General features: G+C 54.8%; 1 protein-coding gene across 1 annotated transcript in view; it reads right to left on the reverse strand.

The window, feature by feature from the left end:
- The window catches only part of PLIN1 (perilipin 1), an 11,885-nt gene extending 665 nt beyond the window's left edge, over window positions 1-11,220 (reverse strand). The window contains exons 1-9 of the mRNA XM_044918304.1: window positions 11,115-11,220; window positions 10,370-10,428; window positions 7,477-7,681; window positions 5,758-5,840; window positions 4,162-4,426; window positions 3,663-3,835; window positions 1,683-1,874; window positions 1,025-1,270; window positions 4-77 (exon numbers count right to left, since the gene is read on the reverse strand). Coding sequence (XP_044774239.1) covers window positions 4-77; window positions 1,025-1,270; window positions 1,683-1,874; window positions 3,663-3,835; window positions 4,162-4,426; window positions 5,758-5,840; window positions 7,477-7,681; window positions 10,370-10,414 — 1,283 coding nt within the window. The 5' untranslated portion in view covers window positions 10,415-10,428; window positions 11,115-11,220. The remainder of the gene's footprint in view (window positions 1-3; window positions 78-1,024; window positions 1,271-1,682; window positions 1,875-3,662; window positions 3,836-4,161; window positions 4,427-5,757; window positions 5,841-7,476; window positions 7,682-10,369; window positions 10,429-11,114) is intronic.
- Between the last annotated feature and the right edge of the window lie 378 nt (window positions 11,221-11,598).

Below are 11,598 nucleotides of genomic sequence, written 5' to 3' on the forward strand. Positions count from 1 at the left end.
CGCTCCGCCTCCCGGCGCTCGGCCTCTTCGATGTCCCGGAATTCGCTCTCGGGCTCCATCAGCGACAGCCTGGGGAGCTGAGGGCCCGGCAGCCGTGTTAGGGCCCCGGCCTGACCCCCTCGTCTCTGCGCCTCCCATCCACCGCTTCTCCCGGCCCCTCGCATGCACCCCTCCCAGGAGCGGCCTTCCGGAGCGCACAGCCTGGGGTGTGCGACGCGGGCGGGGGAGCAGGGGAGACCGCTGACGCCTTGCCCTCTCCGATGGTCTCCTCGGCCCAGACCCCCAAGGCAAGGCAGGCAGCCCCCCTCCCAAAGTGCCTGGACCCCTCGGGTCTCCCTCAGGGGTCCCTCCGTGGAAAGTCAGCGGCTTTCCCACCGTCCCTTGGGCCTGAGCTGTGCGCTCAGCACAGCCCACCCGCGGTCCCAGCCAGGGGCAGGGGATCCCTGCCTGGCCCCGTGTGGAGCCCAAGGTGAACAGGCTGGCAGCCAAGACCCCTGCGTGCCTCTTGGAAGTGAGGGACTGAGTAACCCCCGCCCCCAACCCTTGCTCACTCTAAAGGGTGGGTGCCTGACTGAGCCTTCTGGAGCCTACACAACCCGTGCCTTGCTCTGGGCAGGGGCCCGGGGACTGCCAGAGGGACAGTATTGGTGTCTCTTGGGTTTTTCCTGTTGGTAATAGGTGATAGGACAGGGATGGGGCAGTGGCTGTGCCCTGGAACAGAGCCCACCCCCCAGGGCGCCCTGGAAGCCTCCCTCTAGCCGCACGCAAACCCCCTGAGGTGAGGGCTGGCCCAACTGGGGACCCCCAGACTGATGGTCGGAAGGGGGGGCTGTGGGAAAGGGTCTCAGGCCACGGCCAGCGTCTCTATACTCTTGGGGCTGGCAAGGGCCCCCCATCAAGGCCGTAGTTCATCAAAATGTTTCTGGGGCGCCAAGGAGATTGGGGAAAGGAGGCCCACTGCAGCCCCTTGGGTCCAATCTGCTTTACCCGTCCTTCCCAGGCCCCTGGGGTGGGTGGGACTCACCGGCACGTAGTGGACCACCGTATCTACCACGTTGTCAGTGACGCCCTTCAGGGCGTCTGACAGGGACATGGCCCTCCCCTTGGTGGGGGAGGTGGCGCGGGCCGGGCTGAGGCCCAGCATCCTCGCCGCCGAGCCCAGCACAGCCACAGGCGCCCATGTCACGGCTGAGATGGTGCTCCACGTGGCCTTCTGCAGCACGTGCGCCACGCTGCCCAGGAGGCCTTGCGGGCTGGGCAGGGCTGCCACCTGGGGGGCCAGAGCTAGGTCAGCACCTGCGGCGGTGCGCCCCCCGCCCTTGTCCTCCCCACCGCCCCCAGAGCTGGAGGGAAAGGACGGGGCCGCTGGTTTCTTCCGAGCTGTGTGGCCTTGGGCAGGTCACTTCCCCTCTCTGGACCTGCTTCCTCACCTGCACCACGGGGATGACAGTGTCCGCCCTGCCTACTTTCTGGGGCTGTTGGGAGGGTCAGCTGAGAGAAGGGCATGGAAGTACTTTGTTAGCCGGCCGTCTGGGGGTGCGGTGAACAGCGCAGCCTGCACGCACTGCGGCTCTGGGTCTGGGGGCCGAGGCCCACCCCGTGCCTCTGCTTCGCGGCCCCTCAGTGGGCTGTGGGACCGTGAGGCGTCCACGTCCCCACTCGGCCTCTGCTCGCCGCCTTACCTCGCTGAGCTTGTTCTCCTCGGTGTCAGATTCCTCCTCCTCCTCCGTCTCCTCTCCCTCCGTGTCCGTCCGGTCGTCGTGGTCCTCGTCCTGGGTGGCGGCGAGGTTGTGCAGCCAGGGCACTCGCACCTCACTCTGCCGCCGGGACACCACCTGCATGGCGGCCGCCACGCCCCACTGGGCCAGACTGCTCTGCGGGTGGGGGGGGGGGGGGGTGGCCCGTGAGCTGCTGGCCTCCCACGCCTGCAGAGGGCCGGGCAGCCCCAGCGCGCAAAAGCCCTCACCAGGGGCCGGGCCCCAGCGGACTGTCCCCCAGACTTGTCCCTGAGTGATCACTCACACACCTGGGGCGCACACATTGGAAGCGTGCAGCTCTGTGACGTTTTGTAAGCACACACGTATGTAACTACCACAGATGAAGATAGAGGCCACTTGCAACACCGCAGAAGTCTCCCGTGGGGGTGCCCCCCACCCTGCCAGTACCCCCCCCGCTGAGGGACCACATGTTGACCTCCGCCAACAGAGGGGTGGTTTTGCCCATTTTTAAACTTCATATAAATGGACTCATGCAATGGGTCTTCTTTCACAAATAGCTTCTTCTGTTCAACATGGTGTTGTAAGACTCATGCGAGCTATTGCACGTCAAGATAGCTCCTTCCTTGTCACTTCTGTGTCATAGTCCATGTACAGCCACCACAATTTACCCACCCTGCTGTTGGTGGACATCTGTGCTGTCTCCAGTTCTTGGCTAAGGATAAAGCCTGAGAGGAACATTTTGACGTGTCTTATGGGGGGACGTAAGCTCTCATTTCTGTTGGGTTGAATTGCTGGGTCTTGGGGCGGGGGGGGGGGGGAGGCGTGTTTAGCTTTAGTAGATTCTCCTTGGAGACTTGGAGATCTTTAAAGAGTGAAAAAATCCAGAGGACCCCAGTGTCCCATGGGTGGAAACAGACCTGGGCAGGTGGGCTGGTGCCCCCTCGAGGCACAGCCTGGCTCATTCCTAGCCCTAGGGAACTCCCCAAACAGGGCCTCTTTATCATACAGCTTCAGGGGACACCATTATGTTCTGTGTGAACAGGCTGCACAGTACAGCAGGCCCTCCCTACTACACGTAAGGCTGGGACATGGGTCAGTCGCAGCCCCCACGGGTAGATGATCCCCCAGGGCAGGGGACAGAAGAGAACCACTACTCCCGAATCCCTACTGGAGCCACAGAACCTGGAGCATAGTAGGTTCTCAGCAAACCTTTGTTTGAATGAATGAGTCAGGCCTGATGATGCTTTCAAAAGTGTTATTCAAATGATGGCTGAGAAGTGGTTGTTTTGTTTGCTGACCTTTATGCTTTAAGTTTTAATTTTTATTTCCTTTGTTTTCCTTGATTTGGCCTTTGTTTCTTACAAAGGTTCTTATGAAAAAATTCCAGTTTCTATCTGCTAAAATACACAGTGGGGGTGGGGTATGGTGGGCAGTTAGCCCTGCCTGGGCCTAGAAAAGGCAGCTTTACCTTAGGTGCAAGTAAGATGCAAATTAGAAGCCTCTAAAGGGGAAATTTTACAACCTGGGGGCAGTCAGAGTCAGGGATGCAGCCCAGCCAGCATTCTCTCCCCAGCAGAAGGGGTTTGGGACCTTGCTTACTTACAGGTGACACTTCCTCATCCCTGGATAGCAGCTAGGGGGTCTCTGCTCCCTCATAGGTGGGAGGGCCCACCGTAAGAAGCTCCCTTGTGAGGATGAATACCGGGGGGTAAGACTCCAAGGGAGAGGGAGAGGGACAGAAGTGCCCTCGGCTCACAGCCTGTCCTTTCCCCTCTCCTTGAAGCCCAGAGGACTGGCCCTCCACCCGCTTAAGGCCTCCTGTCCTTAAACCAAAAGTCCCAGCCCAAGCTGGAGGAGAGAATGTTCCTAGGACCAGAGGTGGAGTTGGGTGGGATGGGAGGGACCCAGGCTAGGGGTCAGCCAGAGCTCAGGGCAGACACTCACCAGGGGTGCCACACCTGGGATCCACATGGCCAGGGCGTGGCCCTGCTTCAGTGCCCCGGCTGTGGTCTGGAAGGTGTGTTGAGAGAGGGTGCTGGCCAGGGCCCCAACCCTGTGCACGAGGCTCGGCTTGGCTTTGGGGGGCTTCTGGGCCTGCTGCTGTCCTGGAGCAGGGGCTGGATGGAATTTGGGGGGAAAGCAAGGAAAGCTGATCAGAGAGAGAGGGGTGCTGGGGAAGCTGAGGTTGTGTCTCGGGTTGGAAAGTGGTTACCTGAGCTCCACCACAAGTGGAGCCGGTGACTTGGGTCACTCACTTTCCCCACTCACAAATGGGGAGAGGAGGCTAAATTAGGATAGATCCCTCTGGAAATCTTGCTGGGCCTTCCCTGTTCCAGAGCCGTGGCCGGCTGAGCCCTGGCTGCCTCTTACTAATTCCCAGGCAGCATGGGCAGCCAACTCACTTCCCAAGAAGGGTCTGCCAGCCCCCCATAATGGTAGATACCTGACCCTTCCTTGGCTGAAGGGAGGAGGAACTCTACCATCTTCTCAACACTACCCAGGGCCAAGTCAGCCCCTCCGGAGGCCAGCCGGCCGGCTCGGGTGTTGGCGGCATACTCGGCAGTGTCTTTGGCTACCCCCCAGGCGAGCTCATAGCTGGCCAGAGCGGCCCCCAGGACCTTGTCCGAAGTGCTGGCGATGGGCACGCTGATGCTATTGCGGGCACTGCGAAGGTGGGTAGAGATGGTGTCCTTCAGCTCAGAGGCGATCTGGGGGAGATGGGGAGGGGAGTCAGGACTGTGGGTCTGCTAGCCCTGAGCCCAGCTTCCAGGAAGGCTTCATTTAAAGGCTCAGGAGAGAGGCATGTGGCTGTCTCAGTCTGTAGAGCGTGTGACTCTTGATCTCAGGGTCATGCGTTCCAGCCCTACACTGGGCATAGAGCTTACTTAAAAATAAAATAAAATAAAGGCCCAGGGGAGGGGCACCAATATCTGGACCCCTTGATTAAGCTGAGCTTTAAAGGGAAAGGGCTCCAGTCCTCCCTGTGCATGGATCTCCTGGCCTCTTTGCACCCCACTTCTGCCTGGCAACATCCTAACCAACTTTACCCCCCAAAGGCCACCTCCTTGATGACACCTGTCTCGATATTCTCATGCTCACAAGGCATCTCCACTCCCCAATTCCTCGAATGTCTTGTCTGTCCTTCCCTCAGAACATGCTCTCATTCCCAGCTACATTTAGACTGAGTCAGAGATGTGGCTGATCTTCCTACCAGTTCTGTATTGGAATAATTTCTCTTTCTCTCCTAGTAGTCTGGGAGCTCTTTTGTGACAAAGATGCCCTTCATCTGGAAAAATGTGAAGAGCACAGGCCTCGGAGCCAAACAGACCTGCTCTCATGTGGCCTCCACTGAAGGCTGTGTGCCCAGGGCGAAGTCACTAGTTTTCTCATCTGTAAAATGGGGATACCCACCCTGTACCAGAGGGTTGACAAGAGGATTAAATGGGAGGGCTCCATAAATCGCATTGTGGCCCCTGGCATAGGGTAGGGCTCAGTAAATGTTTGTGGGATGAGTAGATAGTCAGTGAGATGAAGCTTATTCCCCAAAAGCGCTTGACATGGCCCTTATCTAGCAAATACCCAATGAATATACAGCTAGGTAAAGGGACTTTTTCAGTTTCCTGGTCCATAAAGGGCTGGATCTTGAGGACATGGGACTGCAATCCTGAGCTCCGATGAGTGTGGCCCATGATCTTAGGTGACTATAGTTATCAAGTGGCCCAGTGCCGGCCCACCAGGTATCCTGGGGTGGGGAAGGGGGATCATGGGATTAGAAGCAGTGGGACCCACCCCAAGCCCCTGTTTGAGTTAGCCCCTGGGCTGTGCCTGCTTTCCAGAAAGCCTGCCTCCATTTGGCACCACAGGGAGAGGACTAAGCCCACTTGTGGCCTTAGGGGCAGGCGACCACCCCCAAGCTTGGAGGGCACTTGCCATAGAAATGAAAGGCTGACAGTCATGGCATCGTCAGCCTGTGCCCTCTCCTCCTGAGAGCTGGGACAACAGAGTACGGGGCACATTAGAGAAGAGGAAAGGGACTCACCTTTTCAGGTGGGTACTGGAGGGCTGGGATCTTTTCCTCCAGGTGGTCCAGGCCACGGCAGGCCAGCTCGTTGGCAGCTATGACTAGAAGCAAAGGCCACAGTGGGGTGAGCCACAAAGACCTAGCAGTGGCCTCTGTGTCAAGGAAGTCACCTCAGAGCCCTCAAAACCCCCCAGCCCTGCTGCATCGGAAGCATCTTGGAACCTGAGTCCCCCCCCACCCCGCTCCCCAGCCCCTTTTAGCTCCCCATTCCGGGAGGCCAGGCCGGTGTCTTCCCTCTGTGTAGGAACTCTGGAGTCAGGCAGATCTGCACGCAGAGCCCAGTGCGTGCATCTGCAGAGTGTGGCTTCGGGTAAGTCACAGCGTGCCTGAGCCTCAGGTTCCCTGTTTGTCAAATGTGGACTAATGGTGCCTAACGTGCTGGGTTGTGGTGAGGAGGAAGTGACAAGAACTCTGTGAATCACCAACAAATACTGGTGTCTCCTTCCCTGTCCTCCCTCCCCTGTCTGGGTGAGGTTTGGGTGGGCATGAAGACAAGGTGTGTCCATGTCCTTCCTTCTACCTTCTAGGAGTAAGATGATCAAGAGGGTGGCAGGGAAGAGAAAGGAGTTGCCCCCAGAGAGGGGGGCAAGTGCCAGAGTATGTAGATGCTTCTAGGAGGTACGGGCTGCTGAAGACAGAGCTCTGCAGTCATGATCATGGAGATCAGTTCTCTATGCTTTCATATATTCTCTCTCTAGATAGCTTACATTTCTTCACAAAATTCTCAAGCAGCAGAGAGCCCAGATGACTTGGGCCAACTTCTGACTGGGCAAAATGAGACCCAGGGAAGTTTTTGAAGGAGTTTGGAGGCAAGGAGGCTGGCCCAAGGCAGAATCCTCATGCACCCATAATTCTCTAATCAGGATGGTAGAAGGTCCTAGACTTCTTGGTGCTGCTGGAATTTCCCTCAGCCCTATCAAGAGCCTTGCCGTGGATGCACTTGTCGTGATGAGCACTGGGTGATGTGTGGAAGTGTTGAATCACTATGTTGTATGGCTGAAACTAACATAACACTGTATGTTAACTACACTGGAATTTAAAAAGAGAGAGAGAGAGAGAGCCTTTCCTTGGAGACCGTATTTTCAAATGGGGCAGAACAATTTGAGTAGGGCTGGGTCAGGTAGTAGGGCCCGTATGGACAGTTGTTCTCCACCTCCATGGCCCAGGCTGCTAGCTCTCTGCTGCTGGGCCCGGACACCTTCCCGTCCCCCCCTGCTCCCCCCCAGGCTCTGCTGGGCCAGACCTAGAGTCTCCTGCCCCTGCTTCTGTATCAGACTCTGCTAGTTCCTACTGTTGCTGCTGGATTTGGGGCCAAAGTGGGCATCTGGTCTACCACGAGCCTCACTCCCACCACTGCCCACACAGCTCTGCCCATCCCTTGCCCTGCCAATTCTTTGGCCCATCATTGTCATCCCGGGAAAATGCCAACTGGGCTGTAGATGGGACATCTACAGAGGAGGAGAGATGTACCTCCATATCTGTACCTGTATCTATAGCCGTCTCTCACTGTATCATCTATAATTGTAGAGGAGAAGATCATGTAACGGGATGTAGGTGGTTAGAAAGGCCGTCGGACAGCCAAAAAGGCGCACAGACATATCGGCAGACAGACAAGCAAGCTACCAGACAGACAGACAGATAGACAGGTGGTGGCCTGCCAGTGCCTGGAGGACTCACACTGGGTGGACAGCCTGCGGACCACCGGCTCCATGCTCCAGGCCGCCAGGCTGCTGGCGCCCTGCACACCCTTCTCGTAGGCATTGCATACAGAGGCCACCAGCGGGTGAGCTTCCTTGGTGCTGGTGTAGGTCTTCTGGAAACACTCACAGGTGCCGCTTACCACCGGCAGCTGCAGGACCCTCTGCAACACGTTCTCCTGCTCCTGGAGCGGAAGGAAGGCAGGCAGGCAATCAAGGTGTTCCCTGCACGCTCCTGCCTCACGGGAAGGCAGCCCTGGGTCACGGAGCCCACTGGGGAGGCTAGCCTGCATCCCAGTAACCTAGGAGGAACCCAGGCCACAGAGGTCTCTGGATGGCTCACAGGAAAAATCAGAGCCAGCCTGCTATGCTCTCCTGGCTCAATCCAGGCTCTGCTGAGATACTGGGACACGGCCTCCCTGCCTACGTAGGCTGGTCCCCTGCCTGTGCATGCTCCCCCTTCCCTCCCATACCCATCTATCTGGCAGAATGCTGCTTCCTCAAGACACAGCTTGAGCATCACTGCTTCTGGGAAGCTTCCTGACCCTTCTCCTCACAACAGCAGCCACCACTTCTTCCCTGGCTCGCCTCCATCACATGGTGCTGTGATCGTGTGTGTACTCGTCCCTCTCCCAGTGCCTAGCTCCAGGGCAGCAATGCTGGCTGAATAAATGAATGGGTCGGGGCTGCGCCTAGGAGGGGTAAGTTGAGATCTGCCCAACTGCACAGAATCACAGAAGTTTAGGCCTCCAGGAGCCTCTGCAGCAAAAGAGCTTCCCATAGTCTTTCTGGCGGGCTTGTATTTTTTTTTTTTTGATTAAAAATTTTTCTCAAGTTCTTCATTGTCTTTAATTCAGATTCCATTAATTAATATATAATATTAGTTTCAGAGGTAGAGGTCAGTGATTCATCAATCTTACCTAATACCCAGGGCTCATTACATCACATGTCCCCTTAATGTCCATCACCTAGTGACCCCATGCCCCCACGTTCCTCCCCTCCACGGCAGGCTTGTATTGACAGGCCTCCTGGGATGGACCTTGCCCTCATCGAGTGGCCTGTGGCCCTCGTTGGACGGCGCTGCTGAGCTGCAACGTGCCTTCACCCGCTGCTCCACCCTCTGCCCTCTGGAACAACACTGAGCACATTTATTTCATCATTCGTGGGCTGGCCCTTCACATACTTGAAGGCAATATGCCTGCCTTTAGTGGTCCTTCCTCCGTGCTAAATAGCTCCAGATCCTGGCTCAGCTTACCGCCCTGGTCTGGTGGTCCCCTCTGGCTAGGCTACAGTTTAGTGTTGTCTTTCTTAAACGTATAGCACTCCAACTTGAAGACAGCATTCCAGATGTGGTCTAAGCATGTGGGGTACAGTGAACTTGTTGCTTCTCATTTTTGAGGTGCTGTGCTCTTATTAATGCAGCCATACAATGAAACTTAAGGTCACCCGGGAATTTCAGTGAACACACACTGGTCTTTGAGTAAAGAATGTGGGTTCTAGTCCTGCACGAGGAAATATTTACTCCAGGCACTGACTGGGGGGCTTGGGTGACAAGACCTCACTGAATTCTACCAGTGACCCTCTGACGTCAGCACTAGCACTTTGCCGGTGAGGACACAAAGACCCAGAGATGTGAGGTGACTTATCCAAGATCACACAGCTAGTAAATGACAGAGTCAGGATTCCGGCTCAGGCCTGAAATGGCCTATCTGCAAGATTCACTTCAAAATATCGCAAGGTCTGGGGATAAAGGAGAGCGCAGGTGAGGCAGGATTGGCCACAGGATTGATTAATGGCTGTTGTGGCTAGTGAAGGGTATTAATATTCTTCTGTCCACTCTTAGGAAGGCTAAGAATTCTCCACATGAAAAGTAAAGACAGAAAGCTCCCCAGGTCCTGACTCAGACGCTGGAGCTCTCTGCAGTTTGACTATGTCCCTGTTACAGGGTTCTGCTCTGGAGGTGAGGACCTAGCCTCTTCCATTTGTAGGCTGAGTTAGGAGACCCATCAAGGAGACTTGTAACAGCAGGCTACAATTTTTTAGCTTTCATTTTGCAGGTGAGTTTGAAATTTGAACTAGAAAAGGAATCTGACTGTAAACAAGAGAATATTTTCTTTAACATTTGGACAGAGCCTTCGGGGGTTGTTGTAAGCAAAGCCAAAGAGGGACAAAGAGGTCCTGGGAAGGGAATAAACCACCAACCGTTTGGATGGGTTAACTATGCACTGGTTCATTTTATGCCTCTGTGTTCTATGATTTAATATAAAACTTGGTGGTGATTCCAAGTGCAAAAGTTAGCTAAAGCCTAACCTGGGACAAGATGGGCATTATATAGGCTCACAGTTTTTAAGTTTCACCCACTATCTGAACTGTGCCTAAATCAGAGAGGCCTTGCCTGGAAGGGTCAGGTACCCCTAAAGGTATCACACTGCTCCAAGTCACAGTGAAAACCAGGCTAGACACAGAACCCCGGAAATAATGTTCCTCTAACCCTTTCCCATATGCAGCACAGGCTGTGTGTCGTGTAACCCCAAGAGGTGCCATTCTCATACTCTAGAACACGCACGACACCCCAGAGTTACAGAATGCAGTGGCTTAGCATTTGAATCTACATCCCGCCGGGGTGGACACAGTGTGGGCGTTTGCATCAGCCAATATTTCTGTTCTTTTCTTCCGAGGTGCTGTTTTCAGTAGGCACCCCCCAACCCCAAGAGCACCCTGCAAAAGGTACTGAGGGCAAGAATAATGAAAGACATAATGGCCAATGAAACAGGAATATAATCTAGACATAACTTGTTCTGAGTCCCCTGAACCTCTCCTCCCTGCTCCTTCCTCCCCAGCTCAGTGGTCCCCCCACTTCTCAAGTTACTTACAGGGAGGTCTCCATCCACCAAGGTTGGGTCCTTGTTGACCGCCATCGTAGCTCTTCAAGCTGCAAAGCAGAGTCACAGGTCCATCAGAAAGCCCTCAGCTTGAGGCCCGCAGGGTCAGTTCCCAACCTCTCATGGCCCCGATGAGGCCCAGGCTGCCGGGGAGCTCCAGCTCCCTCAACAGAAGGCATTAGGCTGGAGCATGAATGTCACAGACAAGCGGTCACTCCCTAGAGCCCCATTGGGAGGAGGTGCCCCACAGCCTACTTGTCAAGACTGATGTTTCTGACAAAGGTTCAGGGTAAGAAATGACAAATAAGGGTAGCTTTAAGAGATAAGAGGTTTTAGATGAAATTAAGGGGCTCCCAGATGAGGATCCAAAAGAGACTAAAAGAATAAATTTCAGTTTCAGTCTTTTTTTTTTTTTTTTTTGATGCAAAAGTTCTGCAACAATTCCTCTCTTTTTAGGCAAGCATACCCTCCCAGTCCTTCCCTGAATGTTCAACTAGGAAGAAAGTCATCACTTAAAACCAGCTATTTCGGCTGTGTTCTGGAAAAGCTAGTGCCCCAGAATATCTACCCTACAGTCTTGGTTATTCACCTTGAATAATCTCTCCCCCTCAGTGGTTTCCCTGAGGCCTCTTCCTCTTCAGTGAAATTCTCAGGAGACCCTTACCCTCAGCTTCTTTCCTTTAACTCTCGAAAACAAACCAGGTAAGGCAGATGTTCCCGGGCCCCCCGCACTCACGCTAGCTGACGCTGCCTCAGTCCCCCAGAGCCCAGGCTGCTGAGTGTCTCCCCCAGCAGAAACAATTCCAGCCGCTCCAGGGAAGCCTTGGGCAATACTACTAACACCTCCCAGTTGGAGGAGGGCAGAGAGGAAGAGAACGTTGGGTTATTTGAGCCGGGGTCCCCTGAACATATCCTAACTTTGGCAAGGAGATTTGAGCAACTAGGAGGAGGACTGCAGAGCTGACAGATCCAGCCCCAGAGGAGTTATTATTCCAGAGCCACGAAATATCAGTTCTGTAACATGTTTCTGGCCCCCAGTTCTCCAAAAAACTGTCTTCCAGAAGGAAGGTGTGGGAATATAGGTCATAAAACTCAAAAAATTCTAAAGTTCTATAATCTTTGGCTCCTTTTTCACAGAGTGTCCTGTGGACCGTTTTTAACCCATTTCCCTCATCCCTTATTATTTACTGTTAAGAGCGAATTTTGAACAGTAAGATTTG

The sequence above is a fragment of the Neomonachus schauinslandi genome, chromosome 9 (assembly GCF_002201575.2).
Source record: "Neomonachus schauinslandi chromosome 9, ASM220157v2, whole genome shotgun sequence".
Classification (NCBI taxonomy): domain Eukaryota; kingdom Metazoa; phylum Chordata; class Mammalia; order Carnivora; family Phocidae; genus Neomonachus; species Neomonachus schauinslandi.